Source organism: Alligator sinensis, unplaced genomic scaffold (assembly GCF_000455745.1).
Source record: "Alligator sinensis unplaced genomic scaffold, ASM45574v1 scaffold886_1, whole genome shotgun sequence".
NCBI lineage: Eukaryota > Metazoa > Chordata > Crocodylia > Alligatoridae > Alligator > Alligator sinensis.
The window spans coordinates 2191271-2215627 of record NW_005842040.1 but is presented as its reverse complement, the minus strand read 5'-3'; the positions used below and the strand labels follow the sequence as shown (position 1 = coordinate 2215627).

At 44.4% G+C, this 24357-nt stretch overlaps 1 protein-coding gene across 3 annotated transcripts in view; it reads right to left on the bottom strand.

Moving 5' to 3' along the window:
* Positions 1 to 3274: 3274 nt before the first annotated feature.
* The window catches only part of FBXL20 (F-box and leucine rich repeat protein 20), an 84358-nt gene continuing 63275 nt past the window's right edge, over positions 3275 to 24357 (bottom strand). For all 3 annotated transcript variants that reach the window (XM_025202885.1, XM_025202886.1, XM_006022595.3), the window contains 8 exons: positions 22018 to 22144; positions 19324 to 19398; positions 17381 to 17511; positions 16015 to 16075; positions 15497 to 15541; positions 11543 to 11599; positions 8558 to 8770; positions 3275 to 5243 (listed from right to left, as the gene is read on the bottom strand). In XM_025202885.1, the coding sequence (XP_025058670.1) occupies positions 5136 to 5243; positions 8558 to 8770; positions 11543 to 11599; positions 15497 to 15541; positions 16015 to 16075; positions 17381 to 17511; positions 19324 to 19398; positions 22018 to 22144 (817 nt within the window). In that variant the 3' untranslated portion in view covers positions 3275 to 5135. The remainder of the gene's footprint in view (positions 5244 to 8557; positions 8771 to 11542; positions 11600 to 15496; positions 15542 to 16014; positions 16076 to 17380; positions 17512 to 19323; positions 19399 to 22017; positions 22145 to 24357) is intronic.

Below are 24357 nucleotides of genomic sequence, written 5' to 3'. Positions count from 1 at the left end.
GGGCAGCGGCTTGTAGGGGGTGACTGCACAGCAGGCTCGTTCTCAGTGGGATGCCTGTGGGAAAGGGATTGTCTCTCAGTAAGAACTAAAGAGTGTCCAAGACTTCATCTGTGTGGGCCTTATAGCCAATCTAAATGTCATGCCTAATGCGTGGGTAGTCCTGCTGACACTGTTTGCCCAGCCAGAATGCATGGGGCGACTGCTTTAGAACAGCCATGTATCAGACCCATGAGACAAAAGCTGATGGGGCCCAGAAAAGGAATGGTCTGAGCGTGACTGTGGAGAGATTATGCTTGTTCGAGGGACCCCAGGAAAACATGTCTCAGCAAGGACTGTAAACAGGATTGAGGGGCAAGCAAGAGTAAGCAATAAGTAGTTGATGCTGGCAGTTTAATGAACCTTGTTCCTTTAAAAGACAAACAAACACTACTCAAGTAAAAACAGTGAGTAAATGTTAATTTCTGCAATGGAAACCTATTTATATCATCCTCTGTGTGTTGCAAGAAAGGAAAGCAATGTTCTATATTAGAAAAGTTATTCCATTGTGGAATCCAAAGAGGTAAGATCCTATCAATATAAAATGTATTCCCTGCAGCTGCAAAGTGATAAGGGAGTAGATCTTCATCTGGAATGGAGTGTAAACAAGATGAGAAGCATTAAAAACCCACAGACTTGAGCAGAGAAGTGGTCTCATGCTGAGAAAACCATTCTGTAAGAGGGGATACTACTGTAATTGACAATACTGGGGTTGTATACTTTTGGGCATGTAACCCAGAGAAGAGGCTGTTCTCATAAGACAAGAGAAACTGAATCAAGAGCCCAAGGCAGCAAGATACATCTTGCCCTGATCATAGACTGTGAAGCAGCTCTGAAAGATCTTTGTTTGGCCCAGTCTGCATAGCTTCCAAAGCCAGAAATGGGATTGGGAAGCACAGTGTCAAGCTGTAGAATTTTAGTATGATCAGGAAAGGGAGTGGGGGGTGACTTTTGGTCAAGTTTGGATACTCCCTCACCAAAAGGAAAGCCACAGCCTCTACAGACAAAGGTCAGTTGAACCCTTGTCTCTGCCCAGCACTCATCCTCCAAATGAGACACTGTAGTGAAGAACCTTGTCATACTGGTCTCCCCTCCACCCATCCATTTCATCCCCCCTCCCAAAAAACCCAAAACAAAACAAAAAACCAAACCTATGACACCATCGGCCAGCCATGAACAACACATTCAGATTAAAATAAAAAAAGGAAAAGAAGAATACAACGATGTTTAGAAAATAGGATTGGGGAGGGGTGGGGGGTGTTAATATTCATTGTAACAGCATGTTTGCTTTGTCCCCATTTCTTCAGGAGCAGTTACAGAATCATGATTGAAAGTGCTGCTGTTCTTAAAAAAATATAAGAAAAAAACCTTGTATTTTGGTTGCATCAGATCTCTTCATAACACCTCTGCTGGAGAATCACAAATGCACCAGGTTCAGTTTTCCTGCTATCTTCTACTTTGTGAACCATTTTCTCTACCACTCTACCCATTTCTAAGGTTTCTCACAGTCTCTTGCCCCCTCTCCCAGAGCACCCCCAAAAGTACACCCACTATAGAGAACTACGATGTTAGTCCATGGAACACGTTAACAGTAGCTTGTAACGTGTGATCAGTGAAGTGCTGAAAAGACAGATAAGCTACAGAAAAGCATTTCTGCTCAAGGAAAGAAGATGCAGTCCCACTCATACCACTACCTGTGCTGATCACATGGATTGCTATGGAAGCATCTCAGGATTTTGGGTTGTACATGTGGATTTCCGGTGGAGGGTAAGGAAGGGTCCAATAAATTAATGCAACAGTCAATGGCAACTTACACCCTAGACCTGCACTGACCAGGTCCTATTGCTTGATCCAGAAGGCTGGAAAAGACACCAAGTGAGATGTCTGTTGTTCTTGATTTAGTTTATTTATTTGGCACAAGTCTTTAAATCAGATCAGATACTCAAATAAGATAAATTTGTTCCTCCCTAAAGTTTTCAAGAGTTCTGCTATTTTCCACTATTTGCCCCTGGAAAAAATAAAAATAACCCCCCCCAAATACCCTTACAAAGATGGTCCCTTGATCTTAATACAAACTATATCCATCCGGTCAAATACCTGAGCTCCAGTCTCTTGACCAATTCCATCAGCAGTGCTTGGGTTGTGATCTAACCCTGCCCCCCCACCAATGACTAGCAAGTCCCTACCTTTGATTAACAGCTAGTCAACACACAGGCAGGAGGGATGAACCTGGGACGTATTACAGAATTCCAGAAGGCAGAGCATATGCACTACTGGGTGTAAAAGCTTTTGCTCTACAAAGGCATTCTCTAATACGACAAGACTTGGAAAATGGTTGTTTATTGGTATTTATAAATACACACATAAGGAAGAGTCCATTTAGAGACAATTTTTTACTTGAAAGGACACTGTCAAATAGTCTGGGCTACCTTATGCCATTACCCTGTTAAAGAAAATGCTTTGGGTTCTATAATCGAGTCCAAAACCCACCATTCCATTACCAAGAAATTAAATAGGCAATATCAGGGTTTATCAAACCAAAATTATTTCTCCCCCTGCCTCAACAGACTAGCTCTGAGAGTCTTCCCAGAGCTGTGCTAACACTGATGGTTGCTGGTATACAAACTGATGATACACATAGCCTGCCCAGAAGGTCAGTAAGTTGAAATAGTTATAAAACCAGCTGCTATAAACACCTTTTGCCACATTGAAAGCAAGGGAAAGGATCAAGTTTTGCAAATGGAATAAAAACACAGTTATTGAGAAGAGATTATCCACGCTTCTACAAAGACTTAATAAATAAAACAGATTAAAAATAAAATCAATAGGGGAGGAAAAAAGTAGACAGTGTCCTTTTAAACAATGGGCATACTGAGATTCTTCTGTGCGACTTCCCAGAAGATTTGAGAGTCTGCAAGACCTTGTGAAACATACTGAGAGGTTGGGAAAAATGAATTGTTGTACATGAAGAAAATACAGCTCATCTGGTACTAAAATGACCCTTTCAACAGACTGAATTACTCAGATGCTGATAGAGCCTGAGGAGGCAACACTGCCCTCAATTTAATCATATAGGGGAAAAATTAACCCCCCCAGGGCTCTAAAATCTATTACTAGTACTTTAGAAAATCATCTCTTCTTCCGCATCTGATGTAATTCTTCTCCATAAAGATGGAGGACTGTTGCTTCAGCTTTCAACAATTAAGATAACTGACCATGCTTGCTCTTTTTTTTTTTCAGTTGGGACCAATTCACAAATCCATACTCTCCCTTCTCTCCCTTAAGTGTGGACAGCAGAGAGAGCAATTATTTATACTTGATATCATCTTCCAGGAACCTGTTACAGTCTGACCAAGCTCTGCCCTATTAAGCCTTTGCTGCCAGCCCATCTGCTTTGCCTGTTTTGTAACCAGGCAACCTGGACTCCAGGCATCAGGAAAGCCACAGGCAACTGGTGCTGCCTGAGTGGCACATGCCCTCCCAACAACCAGTCAGCAACCTGGGGGGGGAGGGGGTCGTCCCCCTGCAGTCGATTTTGCTGACCGGGAAGCGCAAGCAGCGCTCCCAGAAGTGCCAGTGGTGCTTCAGCTAGTGTCCCCACTCCCTGGCTGGCACTCAAGGGGGGCACCAGCGCTCCTGCCTGCCCCACCGCCTGTCACCTAAGCAGGGAGTGCTGCCTGTCAGGGGGTGCACCAGTGCTCTCAGGGGGTAACCATGCACTCCCGTGCATCCCCTACGTGTCGCCACTGAGGAAAGCAGTAAGTTCACCGAGGCTGGCACAGACTCTTTCACCTGAAGCACCTGGGTTAAATTTGCCTGAATTATTCCAAAAAGCAGCTGGTACACAGATCTAGCTGATTAACAGGTGAGGACATTCCCCTTGTTTGAAAGGTGAGGAACTGAAAGCAAGATATGTCCTTGTGGTATACAGTGAGCCCACACTTCACTCCAGGGCAAGACACTTACCTGTGGAATATGCAGAAGTCAGTGAAACTGCTGAAAGTTTACAAACTCAGTATACAGCAATGTGGCAATAACCAGCAACAGATTTTCAGGACTGCTGTTCTTTCCACTTTAATTAGTGAATCATTATTCCTTGACCATGACAATAAAGAGTAATGTGATTTTGCTTCTTTGGGGAAAGGACAGGGAATCAAGAATTGGACTGTGAACTAGAGCTGTGTCCTCTATATTGTGAGCTACATTTTCACTGGAGTAAAACTTGAAATGCAAAAAGTTTGGAGAGCCAGCAATTGGTAAAAATGGGCAAGTAAGCCCATGAAAGCCTAGCCTGTGCCTTCAACTGTCTATTTAAGGTCTTGCCATCAGACAGGCAATTCCAGGCTCAGCTTTCTAATGGTAAAAAGTGTCTTTTTATTGATACATAACTTTTGTGTTTGATAATCTTGAAAAATTACTGGATTATAAATCTGTAAAAAAATGAGGGGGAGGATAAAAAAAATGAGCCTGACATTACAGATTTCAAGCTATATCACAACAATCTAGGAAGCCTCTGAGTTGAATGCTACGAAACACAGAAGAAACTGATGAACCTTCAATGTGAGCACACACAGTGTGGTTAGCATGGGAACAAGGAAGTACAGAAGCACAGTAAATCATGTCTCACAATGGCTGCTGTTTTCATTCCCTTACTGAAGAATGGATACAAAACCTTTTTTTTGGACAGTGGATGCAAGATTCAAGCATGTTCATTTCACTCCCTCTCCCCACTTCGAAGGGTTTCCACTACTATTTCATCATCAACAGCAGCAGCAAGTTATTTGGGGTTTACACACCCTCCCCCCCCTGTGATTTCTTCTGAGCATGCCCAGTAGGAATGGTTCAGAATTATACCAATCCACCTACAGAAATGCCAACACAGATCCAGCTCCCATGTCGTAGAGTTCATCAGTTTGCTGGAACGGGTGGTGTGTGTATATGCGTGTGTATGGGTGGCTACAGGGGCCTGGCACCACAGCCCCCTTTTCACTGGCCCTTGCAAATGACACTGGGATCACTTTCCTTGAAGATACTGGTGTCCACCATAATTCTAGAAGTATAATTAAATACTCAGTTTGCAAGGAGGACCAATTCCAATGTCATAGGATGATGCAACATCTGCAGAAGCGCTGTCTGCTGCCCCCTACTGATGGAGGTGGAGTCACAGGAGCGAAGTAGGCGTGGACTTTAATATTGGGTAAATGGGTCTGAAAAGATAAACACATTATTTAAAGAAAAAACAGCAGTGACAGTGAAACATTAGAGGCAAGTAGCAAAAGAACAGGTGGAACACTGACAGACCTACTCTTTTTTCTTTACTTGACTGTCTAAATGAAAGCATCTTTCCCCCCTTCACTAAAGGGTCAAGACCTCTACAGATCCCAGTGAAGATTTAGAATTTCATTTTACTGTATTGTCATCAAGTTCTTTCTCATGTACAACTTCAGTTTTCTAAGGGGCTCTGGAAACTACAACCTCTCCCATGCTAGCAAATTTCTTCTACCTGTATTTCCTCACTCAGTAAAATTTCAGAGCCTTATCAGATGCCTTCACTGATGAACTAGAGAGAGGTAGTGATGGTCCTGAATAATAGTTGTGTGCCCTTTTCTTTTCTAAATTACATATGTGGAGCTAATGTTTGTTTTTTTTAAATACACCCCGAAATAAAAAGGGAGCCAAACTTTGCAAATCTACAACAATGGTTTAGAGTAGGGGTAGGCAACGTTTTTTGGCTGGAGTGCCGAAAAAACTACGTCTACTTTGAAAGGTGCTGGAGTGCCGGCATATAAGAAAAACAAAATGAGTGTGGAGCAGGGCTGGGGCCGTGGTCAGCGCAGGGCTGAGGCCAGGGCCACCTGGCACCACATGGCTGGGGCCAGGGCCCAGGCTGTGGGCAGCCTGGGGCCGTTGGCAGTGCCGGGATGAGGCTGGGGCCCGCGCAGGTCCATAGCCCCATCCCCATGCTGTCAATGGGCCAGCCCAGCTGTGGCATTGGGCTGGGGCTGGCAGTGGTGGTGAGGGCTGGGGCCCGGCCCGCTGGCAGCACGTGGCTGGTTCCAGGGCCATCTGCAACGCCAAGATGGGGCCCAGGCCCTGGCCTCATCCTGGCACTGCACATGTCCCCAGCCCAGCAGCAGCACTGGGCTGTGGCGGGGTGGCGGGGCCGGCCGGGGCCGGGCCCACCGGCAGCACGTGGCTGGGCCTGCTGGCAGCGCCGGGATAGGGCTGAGGCCCGCACAGGTCCACAGGCCTGGGCCCTGGCCCCAGCCCCAGCCCTCTTCCCAGCACTGCCGATGGCCCTGGCCCCAACCCCATCCCCGTGCTGCTGGTGGCCCCGGCCCAGCAGCGGCAGTGGAGGTGCCGGCCAGGGCCACGTCCACCGGCAGCACTAGGATGGGGCTGGGGCTGGGGCCCGCCCCACCGGTAACATGGGGCCAGGGCCGTGCCCAGGCCCCAGCCTCATCCTGGTGCTGCACATGGCCCCAGCCCAGCAGTGGTGCTGGGCTGGGGCGGGCAGTGGCGGTGCTGGCTAGGGGCGGGCCTGCCGGCAGCACATGGCTGGGCCTGCCCGCAGCACCAGGATAGAGCGCGGGCCCTGGCTCCACCCCAGTGCTGCCGATGGTCCTGGCCCAGCAGCGGTGATGGAGGTGCTGGCCAGAGCCACGCCTGCCAGCAGCACGGATGGGCCCCGGCCTCATCCTGGCGCTGCCGACAACCCTGACCTGGCTGGGGCAGATGGTGGCAGTGGTGCCGACCAGAGCCCGGCCCGTCGGCAGCTTGTTTGCCGGGGCCCTCTGTAGTGCCGGGATGGGGCCAGGGCCTGGGCAGGTCCGCGGCCCCGGCCCCATCCCGACGCTGCAGATGGCCCTTGTCCGGCGCTGGCACTGGGCTGGGAGCAGCAATGGTGCCGGCTGGGGCTGGGCCGCCGGCAGCATGTGGCCGGGCCTAGGGATGGGGCCTGTGGCAGCAATGGGGCTGAGCCTGGGGATGGGGCACACGGGGGCGATGGGGCAGGGCCGCTGGCAGCATGTGGCCAGGCGCAGGGACGGAGTCCACCTCAGCGATGGGGCCGGCTGGGCACAGGCCTGGGGCTCGTGGTGGTGATGGGGCCAGGCTGCCAGCAGCACATGGCCAGGCCGGGGCCTGCAGCAGCGATGGTGCCGGCTGGGGCCTGCTGGCAGCATGGGGTTGGGGCTGGAGCCATCAGGGCACGGATGTGGCCGGGGACAGGGCCCGCAGTGGGCCGGGCTAGGTTTGGGGCCAGGGGCTGTTACCTGGCCGGCGTGGCAGGGTGTTCCAGGGCTTGGGTCCGCTAGCTAACACAGGTGTTAGCAGCAGCACAAGGCTGTTCCCAGGCTGCCATGTGCTGCTCAATTTGGGCATGCCCCTTCCCGCCCCTTGGGGCGGGAAGCAGCCCGCATGCCAATAAAAACCATGCCACGTGCCATGTTGGGCACATGTGCCATAGGTTGCCGACCCTTGGTTTAGAGGCTTATTGTGAATTAAGCTCTTGGATTCAGCCAACAAGTGGAAAAACAAACTGAAAACAGTAAGCAAAAAATTGCCATTTGATTCAGGTATTTCTTGACAGTAGTCAAATAATACTTAGCTCTTACACAACATTTTTCATCTGTAGTCCTGAAAACACTTTAAAAAGGAAGTTAGTAGCATTATTCCCATACTACAGATGGGGTAACACGTATTAGGAGGGAATGAGCTGGGAACTGAATCCAGATATCCTGAATCTTAGTATTTCCTACTGGTCAGGGTACTGGACTATCTCCAAAAGATTAAAAATACAAAGGATTTGCTCAAATAATTTACCAGCACACAGGGCTATGTCAGTCTAAAGTCTACTGCAATGCACTTCATAAAATTATAGCAACCAATATAAGAGACCATTCTATTACTGACCCTGGTACTAATTTTTTATTGAGAAATGATGTCAGATACTCAGTTTTATGAAAGAGCGTCATGTCTATGATGTGATCAACAGTGAGCTCGTTCTCCCATATTCCTTCACTGGGCTTCTTAGCTGAAACAGCAACTGGAGGGAAGAGACACCATTCCTTCCCCACTAGCTAGTGCTTACCATCTTCAGCCTTTGCTTAAATGTTGTCCTTCCTCTCTCTCAGGCAAGCTAAAGAACTTGTACCAGTCATGGGTGACTGGTGCCACATTAGTCAGGGTGGGCAAGCGTCCCCTCGTGGCTGATCCCGCGACGACCAATCACTGCAGCTGCTTCCGGGAGCAGCTGTGGCTGCTGCTTGCAGAGGAGGCACCGGCACTCCCGCTTGTCCCCCCTGCCCATCGTCTAAGCGGCGAGTGCGGCCAGTCAGGGGGTGCGCCGGCGCTCTCAGGGGGTGCACATGCACCCCTATGCAACCCGTACGCATCACCACTGGGTCCAGTCCTCAAACCCTCCCTGACTTTAACATATGTAAAAACCCTATTAGGGAGAAATGCAGTTACTGAAGAAAATTTGAAGTCAAAGCTTTAGCAATACTCGTTGTTTTTTTACCCTGAGTCTCTTGATTCCTGCCCGTGTGATCTGTTGACAGTCATAAAGTTCTATCCTCTCCAGGCTATGACAGTTCTTCAGGTGCTCCAGGGAAGCATCTGTGATCAATGGACAGTTATCCAGCTCGATCACTTCCAGACGATCATGTGCGCAGGCACCATTCCCCAAGTGACGAATCCCATCATCTGTGATCAACTCACAGTGTGATAAACTCTGCAACCAAAGAGAAGGGGTTAGTGGTTTGTGCTGCAACCTGATGTACAGCTGTGGATAATATCATGCTACTAAGCTTCTTAGAGAAGAGATGGAATGAACTCAGATTTCTAGACTATACCATACTTGCCCCGAAGTCTGACATGGTAGATTTGCAGGTGTTTCTTAACCCTGGAGATAGTTTTGAGCTCCAAACTCCAGGGACCAGAATCCATGGGCTTCTCTAACAGCCTAAGATTTCTAGAGACCAAAGGGGAAAACTGATATAAATCTAGAGCTAATGGAAGAGAGAGACAGAAGAGCAGCCAAGCACTGTAGAGAGACAGGGAACAAATCTCAGCTACAAGATATACCCTCATCAGAAGTTTATCTGTCCTTAAATACTGAAAAGAAGTCCCTCAGCCACTGTGGCAATACTTTTGAGAACCTACAGAGACTAGCATTATCAAAATGGCATAGATTTACATTCCATTTGTGAGCTGCCCTTATTTTTAAATATTCTTGTATGTTAAACTGAACTGTATGGTGAACTGGGAAACTTCAACTATCTCAAATGCTGCTCAGCCCATCACTGGAGTATCTCTATAGCTCACGTGCCATCTGCTTTGCAGAAGATAAAAAAACAGGAGCTGCTGCAAGGGAGAACGCACTGGGAGAAGATCCCAGAGAAACTCTGCATATAGAGTGAAGCTTAATGCTATGGGACCTGCCAGTCCAAATGACACTAGAAGACCCTGGCCAAAGGCTTTAGATCTGAAAATCTTTCAGCCACAGAATTTAAATTTGAAGAAACAGCACAGATAAAACAGGAGCACTTTCAGTGAGCTCCATTCTCCAGTAGCGTTTTGTTATTACACTCCTTCCCCCTGAAAGAACAGATTTTAATAGAGAGGAAGATCTGACTTGCAGGTGCTTGATTCCTGTATGAAGCAGATTTCCAGTCAACCTGAAAAAACATATTATGAGGGACTGAATCTTATAACACACGTACGAGCTAAATTTGAGTACCAACAGTTACAAGCCAGAAACCTTCATTCTTTAAAGCTTAGCAAAGAGAACCCTTTTATTCCTCTGTTCCTTGCCTTAGTTCTGTTCATTGGGGTCTGTCATTTACACCCTTCATTCTATGAATAACCCTTTATAGGTGAGTGAGTATAGCCAAGGCTGCTAGGTCCCACAGGTCTCCAGAGAAAAGTATTAACATACATCTCGCACCTAGAGTAGGATTTAGACTCAGAGGTGACAGTGATTCTTATTCAACTGCCTTTCAGCAAAGACAGCTTCCAAAGGAGTGTCAAGAAAGGAGGGTGGCAGTTTTTCACCTTTGATCCTTATCCCCACAACAATCACTCTGTTACTTAAGCAACTCACAATCTAGATCAGTGGTTCTCAACCTTTTCAGGGTCAAGGCACTCGACTAATGCTTTTTTGATTCCACAGCCAGCGGCTTCCCCCCGCTGAAAACCACTGGTGGTGCTGCCTCAGCTTACCCCAATGCTTCTTAGCTAGGTTCTGCTGTTGAGAAGGGATGTGCAACTGGAATGGAACTGACCTGTCTTGCACAGCTGTCCCAGGAAGGGCTGTGCATGTTCCTCCTAATACTAGGGCTCTGACCACCCTAAAGCAGGCAGAAGCTACCTCATGCAGTGCAGCTCTTTCTGGTTCAGCACCCACAATACTCCTTCTGAAAACAGAAGCTGATTAGAGAACAACCCTAATGCAGGGGGAACACACAGGGAAGTTTACCTGGCCACTGCTTCTGTGACACCCTTGATAATCTTCACACTCCAAATGAGAACGACTGATTTACATTTATCCATCTTCACAACAGCCCTGTGAACTAATGGGTACTAGTATCCCACTTTATAGATGGAAACAAATGCACAGGGAGACTTAAACCCTGGCTTCCCAAGTCCTAAGCTAGGACCCTATCCATGGGACCATCCTTCCTTTCTTGTTTTCTCCAAGGGCAGATTCATACAGACACTAGGCCATTAATAATATACCTCTGGACCAGAGAAATCTGTAACAAACAATTGAGTCAGTATCTCTGTCTACACTCACACACTGATTTGTCAATATACATGATAAACACTAACCAGATTTCTAAAATGACAAGGAAAAGTGTTACAATAAAGAAAATAGGGGGGAAAAGCCCTTAAACGGTAAGGATATTTTGAAAAAAGGTAGAATCCCAAGCCTGATCCTGTAACAAGAACTTATCACCTGAAAATGGCCGTACAAAGCATGAAATCACTGAAATAACCTTCAAGATAGCAAACAGCAATACAATAATAAGATGTAGAAAAATTCCTTACTGGATCACACAATGTGCAACTGCAGATCTTAGGAATCAAAATGTAGTAGCACCCTCACAGAATAGCAGAGGGAGTACAATGTCAATTTAAAATCAAAGGCGCCTAAAGGATTTTGGCAGGGAAGCAAAGCATGAAAATAAATTACAACACTCTCCTTTGATCAGCATGTATTGATTAAGCTATAATTCGTGGACCAAAAGATGCATTCAAAAGAGCAACTATATACCTTGCTCTCCAGGAGCTCTAGCTGAAATAGAGCAGTGCATTCTAAGATTAACAGTCGCCACAAGTTACAACCACCATATTAGAGATGAAATAGAGCTATTGTCTTCATCTCATACAGACTGGGTATAACCAGCATATGCCCGGGAAGTCATACAGGAAATCTCTGATAGGTAGGATCATTTATTTTAGGAAGAGACACACTGAATATTCCTATACAAACACCACTTACCAAAACCTGAAGCCGTGGACAGTGTATGGAAAGTTGGATTAATGTACTATCTGTTATCTGGAAGAGACAAAAAAGTCTTTTCAGACTGGAACTTTCACAAAACAACTTTCTTCCTAATTTGAACTGTGCCTAAATGAAAGTGACATTCTGCTGTACATGTTTCCCTCACTTTATGCGGGTTCTGTATGTGCAAAATCACTTTTATGCGATGACCCTTTTTATACCAAAAGTTCGTTATATGCAAGGTAAATTCATTCTTATGCGATCGGTGTGGTGGAAGGCTGCAGTCAACCGCTTTGTGTGGTGTATTGTGGGAATGATGCGCACCCAGATATAGTCTCCTCTGTGGATCTGCGCTCCTCGCTCGTTGTCTGAGACGTGTTTCTCTAGTTGCCATCCCCATTGCGATAGTGCCCTGTGCTTGTGTACTGTGCTGTTGCTGAGTACCAAAACGATCTTGTAAAAGTGGAAGAAATGGGTCTGGGGGTCAGTACAGTTGAGGTTTTGGAACGTATCTCTTCCAAAGCGGGCTCCCTTTACGCGAATTCCAGTTATGCGCTGTTTTCCAGGAACGCATGTACAGCATGAAGCTAGGGGAAACCTGTACATCATCTAAAACTGACAGTTACTAACTCCTGAACGTTTCTGGAGATTGTCCTTAGCTGGCCTACACTGTAGGTAAAAGTTCATATCGATCCTTTAATATGGAACCTGAGAAAGATTTTTAATGTGTTATGTAGGTGTTCTTTCCCCTCACTTCCCTTAGGAAGGGTTTTCCAAAGGAGTTTTTAAAGCTCTTTTTCTGTTTGCTCTTTCCATTTGACATATCAGATAAGTTGGATTTTCCTTGCTTTTGATGAAAGTCCTTTTTCAGATATGTGAGGCTCTTTGAATCTGTTCTTATGAAACCAAAATGGGTATATAATTTCCCCTCCCACCATGTTTTCCTAACTTTTTTATTAAGGAAAAATTATTAGGAAAAAGCCAACCTATTAAATAGGTACTTTGCGTCAGTCTTTCATCAGTCCCATGGGACGCCCATGCCCGCTACAGGGCCGGGAAGTCCGGGTGAGGGTGGTCCCCTGCCCTCCCTTAATGCTGACTTTCTGAAAGAACATCTTGAGAAGCTGGATACCTTCAAGTCAGCTGGCCCTGACAATCTTCACCCCAGGGTACTCAAGGAGCTGGCGAGCATCTTAGCCCAGCCTCTAGCACGGATCTTTGAGAACTCTTGGCGCTCTGGTGTAGTGCCCGAAGACTGGAAGAAGGCCAATGTGGTGCCTATCTTCAAGAAAGGGAGGAAAGTGGATCCGGCTAACTATAGGCCCATCAGCCTGACTTCTATCCCGGGGAAGATCTTAGAAAAGTTTATTAAAGAGGCCATCCTTAATGGACTGGCCGACGCCAACATCTTAAGGGATAGCCAGCATGGATTTGTTGCGGGTAGGTCTTGCTTGACCAATCTCATTTCCTTCTACGACCAGGTGACCTATCACCTGGACAAGGGAGAAGAGATTGATGTCATATATCTTGACTTCAAAAAAGCCTTCGATCTGGTGTCCCATGATCGCCTCTTGGAGAAACTGGCCAATTGTCGCCTTGGGTCCTCCACGATCCACTGGCTGGGAAATTGGCTCCGGGGTCGGACCCAGAGGGTAGTAATCGATGGAAGTCACTCATCGTGGTGTCCTGTGACCAGTGGGGTCCCCCAAGGCTCTGTCCTTGGACCCATACTGTTCAACATCTTCATTAATGATGTGGACACTGGAGTCAGAAGCGGACTGGCCAAGTTCGCCGATGACACCAAACTTTGGGGCAAAGCATCCACACCAGAAGACAGGCAGGTTATCCAGGCTGACCTGGACAGGCTCAGCAAGTGGGCGGACGAGAATCTGATGGTGTTCAACGCCGATAAATGCAAGGTTCTCCACCTTGGGGGGAAAAAAACCCACCGCATCCTTATAGGCTCAGCAGTGCTATGTTGGCTAGCACTATGGAAGAAAGAGACTTGGGGGTCATCATTGACCACGAGATGAACATGAGCCTGCAATGCGATGCGGCGGCTAGTAAAGCGACCAAAACGCTGGCTTTCATCCATAGATGCTTCTCAAGCAAATCCCGGGACGTCATTCTCCCCCTGTACTCGGCCTTAGTGAGGCCGCAGCTGGAGTACTGTGTCCAGTTTTGGGCTCCACAATTCAAAAAGGATGTGGAGAAGCTTGAGAGAGTCCAGAGAAGAGCCACGCGCATGATCAGAGGTCAGGGAAACAGACCCTATGATGACAGGCTGAGAGCCGTGGGGCTCTTTAGCCTGAAAAAGCGCAGGCTCAGGGGTGATCTGATGGCCACCTACAAGTTTATCAGGGGTGACCACCAGCATCGGGGGGAACGTTTGTTCACCAGAGCGCCCCAAGGGATGACGAGGTTGAATGGTCACAAACTACTTCAAGATCGTTTCAGGCTGGACATAAGGAAGAATTTCTTTACTGTCCAAGCCCCCAAGGTCTGGAACAGCCTGCCGCCGGAGGTGGTTCAAGCGCCTTCATTGAACACCTTCAAGATGAAACTGGACGCTTATCTTGCTGGGATCCTGTGACCCCAGCTGACTTCCTGCCCTTTGGGCAGGGGGCTGGACTCGATGATCTTCCGAGGTCCCTTCCAGCCCTAATGTCTATGAAATCTATGAAAATCTATGAAACAAGCTCACAATGAAAGAGGCAGGGTAGAACAGTCTAACAAAAAATAGTTCTCCAAAATGTTAGTTTACTACTGAAGATCAAACACATTAATAAAATGGCCCTGAACCCCTTCTACTCTCGGCTCTGAACGTTTGCACACTTTGTCAGTTTTTAAGTTACTACAGCATCTTATTGCCATAATAAAACAGACTTCTAGGCAAGCGGAACCTCCTTTGGCCCTTAAGAAAGAAACTTGCTAGGCTGTCTTTGTACAAAGCACCTAAAAAGACACAGCCCAAGTTTTCTTCTTCCTTGTCAGATCAGCTTTAGAACACATCCTGTCTGGACCATTGTAATTTCCTCTCTTGTGGCCTTTCTGAATTCCTACTCTATAAACATAAGGAAGCAGAGAATACTGGGGCCAGACTATTCTCTCACTGCAGGAAGCAAAACCCCATTACCTGAATTTCCTAACTACTTCTAATTGAAAGCTGCCTTCATGGGCTTTTTTACCTCAAATTACTGAGTCATTTTATCTTTTAACTCTTACCTTAAAATTTTATCACACTGAGGGCATATACTCCTAAACTTAGTGTTCATTTCTATAAAAAAAACTACTGTATGAATCTGTGGTGCACAGCTATTATTAAGAGTAAGAGTAAGAGTAAGAGTAAGCAGTAACAGAGTCAGTGGCTGGTAAAGCACTATATCCTACTACCTTCTGGGAAGATTTTTGGTTGGAGGACATCTCACTTTTATTTCTTCTTATTGTTTTTCTCCCATCCTTACATGCAAAGTTGTAATGGTTCAAACACTTCAGCTACATTATCTTATATTTGGAATTTATATTTGGAAATTCTTTTCATTGACCTCTTCTTACTATGTTTATGTAATAAAGACCTTTCCATTTCTCAAGAATAAAAGATCTCATTCTGGGGCTTGGGGTTCTTAAAATAATCAGGTTTCCAGAGAGGTCTATGATTTGCAGATTAGATAACATCTTCAGATTTGTTCACATTTTCAATACATTTCTCTACTGCAAAACAGGAAAAATGATAAACATACAAGTCTCTTTTTTGCCCAAACTCAGCAGCTTCTTTTCTTGATAGGGATTCTGGAGCAAGTCTCTTAAAAAGCGGGGGGGCGAAGGGATGCTTCTAGACTGGTCCTTTCTTTGCTAGAAAATCTATATACGTTGATGGTACAGAAAACATCTGCACCCTAATGTGACACAACGGTGCATTTCAAAGAGCCATTAAAGGGTTACACCTCTTACCTGAACACACTCTTCCAGGTCCATTTTTTCAAGCTCGTGACAATTCTGTAAGTATACACAAGATCAAGTTAAATACAAAGCCCAAACAGTAAATGTAAAATTACTTACAGTTCTTTCCAAATCTGGCCATGACTGCTAAAACAGCATATTGTTCACTGAAGTACAGTGCCACTAAACAAAGCATTAAAAGCATAATACAGAAATCCTGACAAGTTTACCCATTTAAGGACACTTCTAAAATGCCTTTAACGTATCTTTTCCTTTAATTTACAGAGAAAACGAGGGTTGATTCAATGTCACTTGTATGGAGCACAGAATAAACAGATGTAAGTATCTGCTGACTCCTAAATGCAATTCATTTTATTAAGAAGATAAGCCTGACCTCTTAGAGTAACAGAGTCAAATGTCTAAACAGTGTTGAAAAGTTAAGGGGAAATATCTGATTTAGATATCCACTTAACCCTCTTGTTTCCATTCAAAGTGCATATGCTCCAGGTACAAGAGAAAGCGAAACTTACCCTAGCCAGTGTGGTAAAGCCCACATCTGTTAGCTGAGAACATCTTGCAACTTCTAATATTCTGTACAGAAAGAATTAAAAATACTATAATCACAGAAATAATTTTGCTTTGTTAAAAATCTTGTATCCACCCAGGGAAAAAAGTGACTAAATTTAATCTAAGAGGAGTATTTCCAAGTCCACACACCAGTACACACACAGGTCCTCTTCTACCTCATTTTCTGAGTTCATCATCAAGCAGTGCATGATACTAAACAGCATTTCCTGATACCCTAATAGACAAGGCACATAATGATAAAGCATTTAAACCCTCATGGCATTACAATTGTCTAGAAAGCAAGATGCTCACTCCTAGGATAGCATGACTGCTCAAATAAAAAAACTGCAGAAGTACAGGTTTTTAATTTTTAGTGCTACAATACATTATCCCCATTCTTAAAAAACTAAGGTGGAACTTTCCTAAATGCTATATATTTTGTTTTACAGCACTTTATCCAAAAGATCAGTAGAATTTAATATTACTATATAAGTCTATTAGATGTAACAGTACATTTTAAACTTTCCTTCTTCAAAGCTGCTTTCCGTACACATGCAGTTGACACACACGTGTACCCAATGTACCCATAATCCTTTAATTTTGGCCTTATTATAGACAATCCATTTCTATTCTGGAGGTTACTTATTTTATTCAACATATAGGAAGACCCCCAGCTGTAACAGATGCTAGATAATTCTTGCCTTTTCTTTCTCTACCATGTCATTTTCTGAATTACAGCTAATCTTTATGGAGCTGCTTGCCCTAATAAATTATAGATTTAAAAAAAAATCTTCAAGGATGGCACTGGAAACCTGCTTTCTCAATCTGACAGTGAAAATTAGTGCAAACTCCACCTTTGCTTCACCTGCTCTAAAATTATCATTTTGACATGTTAACTAGCTCTTGAGAGAGAAAACTATAGAGTTGCAAACTTCTATTTCCAGTACCTAGTACAAACCATTCCGGCCTAATTTCAGTTGTTTTAACCAAGTATATGCTTATACATAATGACTGAAAAAGGATATTGTTCCTAATTCTATATAAGGCTCCCTGCAGTATGCAACTCTGCTGCACTGAGGTGTCTTGCCATTCCTCCATTCATACAGGATTACATTCTACAGAACCAAAAGTTAGGACACAGCTAAAACCTCCCTACACTGAACAGCTGGAACTTAGTCCAGAGATAAGAGAGGAGGTTTCTAAATTGGACTAGGCATTCTGACATCTGGAGTCAAAACCAGTAAGAATGTTACAATACCAAGACCACTAATACCTTCACCCCATTTGCATCAAGACACTGAAGCTTGCATGACTCAACTGAAAACTTACCTAAGCCTTGGACAGTTTTGCCCCAGGGCATTCAAGATGGCATCTGTAATGTTAGAACAGCCTGAGGCACACAAGGATTGCAACTTGTGGCATCCTCTGCATATTGTAATGAGACCATCATCTGTTATTTGCTACAAGAAAAACACACCACCACAACCCTTAATAATGAAGGTAGAGATGCAACACATTGCATATTTTGCCTTCTGAGATAGGCAAAGGGACATTCAGCTTGAACCAAGCTATTAACCAAAAAACATCCTAATACTTTTACTCAAACATTTGAAACAGCAGAAACCCTTCAGAAATGGCATGCACATATTCTATAACTGATCTGATATGCATGCAAGTGTTTTAGGAACTAGGATGTGTGTATTTTCTGGAGTAGGGCACTATGGGATGCCCTAGCTAACAGGGCAGAACTGCCTCCTAATTTCTACAGCAATCCTATTCAAAACTGCTTCTTGGCCATCAGTGGATTAGAAAATTAAAGGTTACACCAGCCACCATGCAATACATATTTTAGCTGCACAGTTTACATTTACAAACCACTTTTTCAAAACCTCATTTCATGTCTTGGTGCTCAAAACATAACTTTTGATACCCACTGCATACTTTTTTTTGGACCTGACCCCACCCATTTTTTGCAGCACTCTTTCACTGCTGCCATGGCACCCTTTGGGAATCACTATGACAGACAAAGGTTTGAATCCCAGACTAGGGCTAATTTAGCTATGGTTCAACGGAGTTGCATCCCAGGCCAAAGAGGATGCAACAGCTGGTCCTGTCTCTAACTCCACAAACCAGTTTGGGATGGCAATGCTTGAGGCAGAATCTCTCATCTAATGATGAGTGACATGTTGGCTGGTAGCAGTGGAGTTAATGGCATTCTGGAGCTCAATTTGGTCATGCCAGCCAGAGGATAGATGTATGGGGTAAATACAAATGTACACAGTGGAAAGAAGAAAATGAGAGAAGATATATTAGGGGAGAACAGGTTGTAACAGGATCCAGGCTAAGCCTATGACTGGATTTCATGACTTGATCAAATTTGATTCCAACATAGAAAAGTACTAGAGAATGGCATTACCCCTTTCAAGAATAATATACAATGCAGACTGGAGAGACAACACTGGAATGAGATGAAAGGAAAATACCACACTACAGCATTTCATACTGTGGTGATCAAGAATGTCTTTTCCTTTTCACCTTTACTCCAGATGCATATTCCAGATTCTAGACAGAGGCCTACTCCTCCCTAACATATCTCCTCTAACCATTTCCTCATAAGCACCCAATGTCAACACAGAAAATTATAGCTGGCCACAGCTTCTAGATAGTTTTGCAGAGAGAACTTCAACACATAAATATTTCTCAAGTATACAAACGAGTAAAGCAAAGTTCTGAAGTTCTGCAAGGTTCTGCTAACTTTGGTGGAAAGGGAGAGGACAGCCCTATCACTGTTTCCATGTGAGAAAGCTGAAAAAACCCTGCCCAGTTCAACCTTTTTTGGCTTAAATGTACATTTTTGGCAATGTTAATGGTTTGTTCAAAAACCTTTTTGCTTAGGGCAAATGCATTTCTTGATCCAATTTAAGCCAGTGTAAAATTTGGATGCAATACCAAATATTCCAGCTCAATGGAAAGAATTTTTCCAGCTAGTCTTGCAAATGAGCTTAAAAGGCCTTTGGGCAGGGCGAAGACAGACAGAATGATGCTGCCAAGCCAAATGCTAACAAGGCTATTTTGGGGGCTCATACAACTATATCAAATGCAACCAAAAAAGCTATTTTTGTAAGCTATTTTTAAATGCTTAAGAAGTTGCCATTCCCAGTCTGCTTGCATAACCGAGGCTTGAAGAGCTATGTTTAACTTATTTCTATTCAGATATGCCATCTACACATACACTACATGTAACCTTGGAATCGCAATGAAAGCTTACTTACTAAGCAAGTTTGTAGGTTTAAAGTCACCAGTTCAGGACAGTGTGCACCAATGTATTTGAGTGCTTCGTCCTCCAGCTAGAAAGGAAAGTAACATTTAGAGACTGAAGCAATTTGTTATATTTGAAGTGGACTTGAAAGAAAAAGGTGCAAAAAGATATAAATTGGATATGTGCTGGTGGCAAAAAGCACCACACATCTCACAAACATGCAGCATGGCAGTAAACAAGTGGTATTTTCCTGCTGTTCTAGATCTCCAACACAGATCAACCTGGAAGGACAGTTTATTGATTTAAATGAACTGTGAACTGATCAAAGGTAACTGACTACCAACAAACCAAGAGATGCAATTAGAATACAATTTACTGAAATTAGAAGATGATAATTAAAGCTTCACAGGGCTCCTCTGAAAGTCAACAAAGCTAATGCCATTTTCACATCTTCAAGTCACTTGTGAAGCTCTCTTAAAAATGTCTTTTTCCAAAGCACAGCCAGCCACAAAAGGCATCCCAATTGCCTTTAACTGCTAAAAAAATGCTGCCATTCTTATATCCAGGAGAACAGATGGCAAATAATTGATAACAAGGCTGTATTCCTATCAATATTTTTCAGAGTTCCATAAATAACCAGAAGCTCAAGCTGTTTTTTCGGTGATCTGAATTCTGAAAATAGGCTCAGATTGTTAAACCTCTTACCAAGTCATTTTCCTCTACAGTCATGTATGTTTCACAGGCTATTAAAAAATCTCATAACATAAGCTTAAAAAACTATTGGCTATAGACCAAATATTTGGACTTATTTTGCACACAGTGGTTTGACATATTGAAACTTTTACAGCTTTCTACCTGCACATCCAACAGGACTAACTAATGAAATTTACATGTTCACTAGAGGTAAAATGGAATTAGGAGACCCCTTTCTGAGGAACAACCCTCCCCCCTCCAAGTTTCAACATTCAGGCAAAAGAGAACCAAGTACATCAAAGAAGATGGACTGCAGGATTAAACTTTTAAGTGTTAACTACTGAAGATTCCCTAGAGCCACAAATCTGAAATACAGCAGGCTTACTTTTTCAAGCTAGAGAAACAGAGATCCACATAACTTACTGCAAAGTCACTGTTTTAGTCTTTTCAGTTTTATCTGCTAGTGTGCTAAAGCGACCATGACACTTCTTTTGGGTTTTTTTGGTTTTTTAAACAGAGATGGGAAATCAGTTCTTTGGCAAAATTCCTCTTGCCTTTACAGTTGAGCAAGCTGAATGCTAGTTTTCAGCCTGTCTACCAACCTCTCAGCTCAAATGTTGTGGCTAAAAAAGAAATCCCTATGCTTATAAACATGCTGAGATCTGTGTAGATACTATACCAGTTTCCAAAGCATTCGTTTCACTCAGTCAGGGGCTTGCCTGTCTGTAAAGGATGATTGTGCATTCAAGTCCCACATCACAACTTGGAACTCTAAGGCACAGGTGCTCAACCCCTGGCTTGCAGGCCAGATTTGCTCCCTGAAGCCATGTCACCTGGCCCACAGGTCTGAAAATTTTGCAGCAGGGGAGCGGGGGCAGCAAACCCTGGGGTCCAATCTAGGTATACAGGGGTTAGCCGAAGCCATGCAGGGCCCAATCTGGCCCATGGACTAGTCTTATGCCACACATCTGATCCATGGGACCAAAAGATTGAGCACCACTATTCGAAGACTAAAACATATGTTAATATTAAAGGAAACAATACACTATTTGATGGTATTGTTCTTTGGATGATATTGGTCTCTTTGGCCCTTTTTCTGGCTTCCCAGGGTTAGGTCCATATCCTCAGTGTGAATCCTTCTCCCATTAAGACTCTAATGCTCAATGAGATGTCAGCTACTGTCAAATTCTCAAGTGTTAGGGGGTGCCTAAATAAAGTCACAGTATTAGCCATATTTAACACATCAAGCTCTTAGATATGTAACACGTGAAAAATGCTATGCAAATTTAATTCTAGATTGAGGGGTAGGTACTTTCACAGCCCAATAAGGTTAAAAGAAAATTAAATCAAAACAACAAAAGGCATGTAATAGAAGAGTAACATATTTCAGCTTTAAAAGCTAATTCACAGTTTAAAATCATATGTATTAGGGCTGGAGACCCATCTATGCCAAGTGTCTTCATAACATGTTACTCTATATTGGTCTGGAAACAGTCTAGAGAAATGATATAACATATGGAAATGATAACTCTGTCTGTCTAGCTGCAGGAAAAAAAACCTTTGAAAAGAGTCATTTACAGTCCAATTTTACTTTGGCAGGCTGGAAGAGTCCACTTTGCAAGGAGATGGAATTGGATCATGTGGTGCCAGATGCAACTGCAGCTGGGCTTTCTATTACTGTCTGAGCCTTGAAAAGGGTCACTTCCATCCAGGGACTTAACCAAGTTATCTTCCCTTTTTAAAAAATCCACATGCACATGATTTTGCCCATTATGTCCCCTGCAGAAAAAAAAAGTAATTCTACCAATAGACCACACAAATAAAATCTATGTTCAGCTACTCACGCCGAGTTCAAAGTTATTTGAGCTTCAGTGAAGCGCTCACTCTAACTGGTATCTAACTGAAATTATTCAAGATCTAGTATTTTTTGGAAAAACAAAATCCACAATATTTCAGCAATCAGAAACTCAGGGTTCTACTTAGTTTAATACACATGGTCTCTGTAGTGACATACCTGCGTGCAGCCTTTCAGGAACAAGGCTTTCAATCCCCCACATCCTCTCACAAGAGCCTGGATCCCATCCTTCGTCACTTGGTCACACCAAGAGATATTCAGCTGTTCTAGCAGTGGGCACCCCTCACTTGGGAGGTGAAAGAAAAGAAAAAAAAAGTGATTGAAAACTTGAAAGAATCCTGCTTTAAGCTACAGCATAGGAAATTTCCCCTTCAGTCCAAGGGAGCACAGGAAGCAACACCCACACCCCACACAGATACAGCCACTTGCTTATTAAACAGTCTCCAGTTAAGAAATAAGAGCTCTCCACCAGTAGGATCACACATCAATGAGATATTATTGTAGCTCTTGGGGAAAAGAAGACTGATCTATGGTATCCAAAGTGGGTTACATGGTTGTCTCCCATTTCTTTGTCCAGAGACTCGTGGTATCCATGGTTTTAAGGGAGGGAGCACAGATCCAGGCAAACCACTGTTAAATACAATTTAAAGGGCTTAGCGTCTGACATACTGCTTCAGATTTGCCAGATACAGCTTTGCATTTGCAAAGAGCTGCTACAACAGGAGTGGGCAATTATTTTGGCTGGAGGGCCACTTAATGAGCTTTGGGGACCTGTCGAGGGCCACATCCATTTCTCTCTCCGTCTCTCTCTCTCTCTCTCCTCTTCTGTCTCTCTGTTGCTTTCACTCTCTTCTCTCCCTTTCTCCCCCTCCCTCCAGAACCCAGCCGAAGCTCTAAGTTTGCCAGGAGCCCTGATGCTCAGCTGTGGATCCAGGTGGGGGCTTCTGTCCCATCAGGCAAGTGTCAATGTCAGCTGGGCACAGCCACCAGGATCCAGAGCCTTGATGTGGAGCCTGCTGCCAGTGACAGCTGATATTGCTGCCTGCCCAGTGTGGTGAAGCTTCTGCCTGGGTTCACAGCTGAGTGTCGGGGCTCCTGGAGAATTACAGCTTTGGTTGGATTCTAGATGGAGGGGAAGGGAGGGAAGGAGGGGAAGAGAGAGAGAGACAGACAGACAGACAGACAGACAGACACACATACAGATGCGCACTCGCCCATACACAGATGCGCGCACACACAGATGTGCACACAGAGAGAGGGAGAGAGAGACATAGAGAGAGAGAGATATTGTTGCCCACCTGGCATGGCAGAAGCTCCTCCTTGGGTCCACAGCTAAGGCTGCCAGCAGGTTCTAGGTTGGGGCTATGGGCAGCAGTTTCTATTGCACCAGGTGGGTGGTGGCATTAGCTGTGGATGCCACCAGCAGGTTCTGCATCTGGGCTCCTGAACCTGCCAGTGGTGTCCACAATGGCTGCAGTGGAAGCCCCTCCTGGGTCAAGAGCTGATTCCATTGGGTCAAGGGTTGATGCTGCTAGGCTGAAGCAGTCCCACCCGCCCACCCAGCAGCCAGAGCCACCGGCCACCCACAGACTAGATCCAATGAGTTGGCAGCCATCCACCTGTGGGCTGGACTGAAGCTGTTGGTGGGCCAGATCTGACCTATGGGCTGTATTTTACACAACCATGCACTACAATGAACAACATCTATAAATCTGATGTGCAGTCAGGTAGACAGACCTGTACATTTCAGCATTTAGGCGTGCAAGTAATTGCAGGTGTAAAACTGACCCTACAAAACTAGCGATCAGGTTAAAATACTTCTATATATGCATTAAGGCTTAAATTGCTTAAACCCAACTGCAAAATGATCTCCCTTGTTTGTTCTTCCAATTCTGTGCTTTTCCTTAAACACCTTGATACATCCTCTTCATGTTTTATTGTTGGAGAAGCCTTTCTTTACTTTAATCCTTTTCAGATAGATTCATTTGTTTAAAATTCAACTTCATCAAACTTATTTTTAACTTCTCAGCCTCCAACCCCTATTATTACCTTCAGTGTTCTTTTGCCTCTTCTCCTCTGTCCCAGTCTCTTCCCACCATTGTCTGCCTTTCCCTTCCATTTCTAGACTGCTTGGCAATTACATTTAGTAGGTTTAAGTGGTTGCATATCATTTAAGCAGTTTTAAAAGACAATCAATCATGTGTCAGTGTTCGCTTCATAACTACAGGATACCTGGTATATATGCAACACTAATGGTACAATTCAAACATCAGTTTGACTGAAAGATCTTTAACAAGGTATGCTAGTGTAAAGAAAGATTACATCTACATCTGTTCCTACTCAAAAGGAAAACCTCTTTAATATAATCTAATTATTTTACTGCTACTAATTATTAGCAGGATGGATGCAAACAAAACTGGGAGCATCTTCAATTTATAGATTCATAGATGTTAGGGTCGGAAGGGACCTCAATAGATCATCGAGTCTGACCCCCTGCAT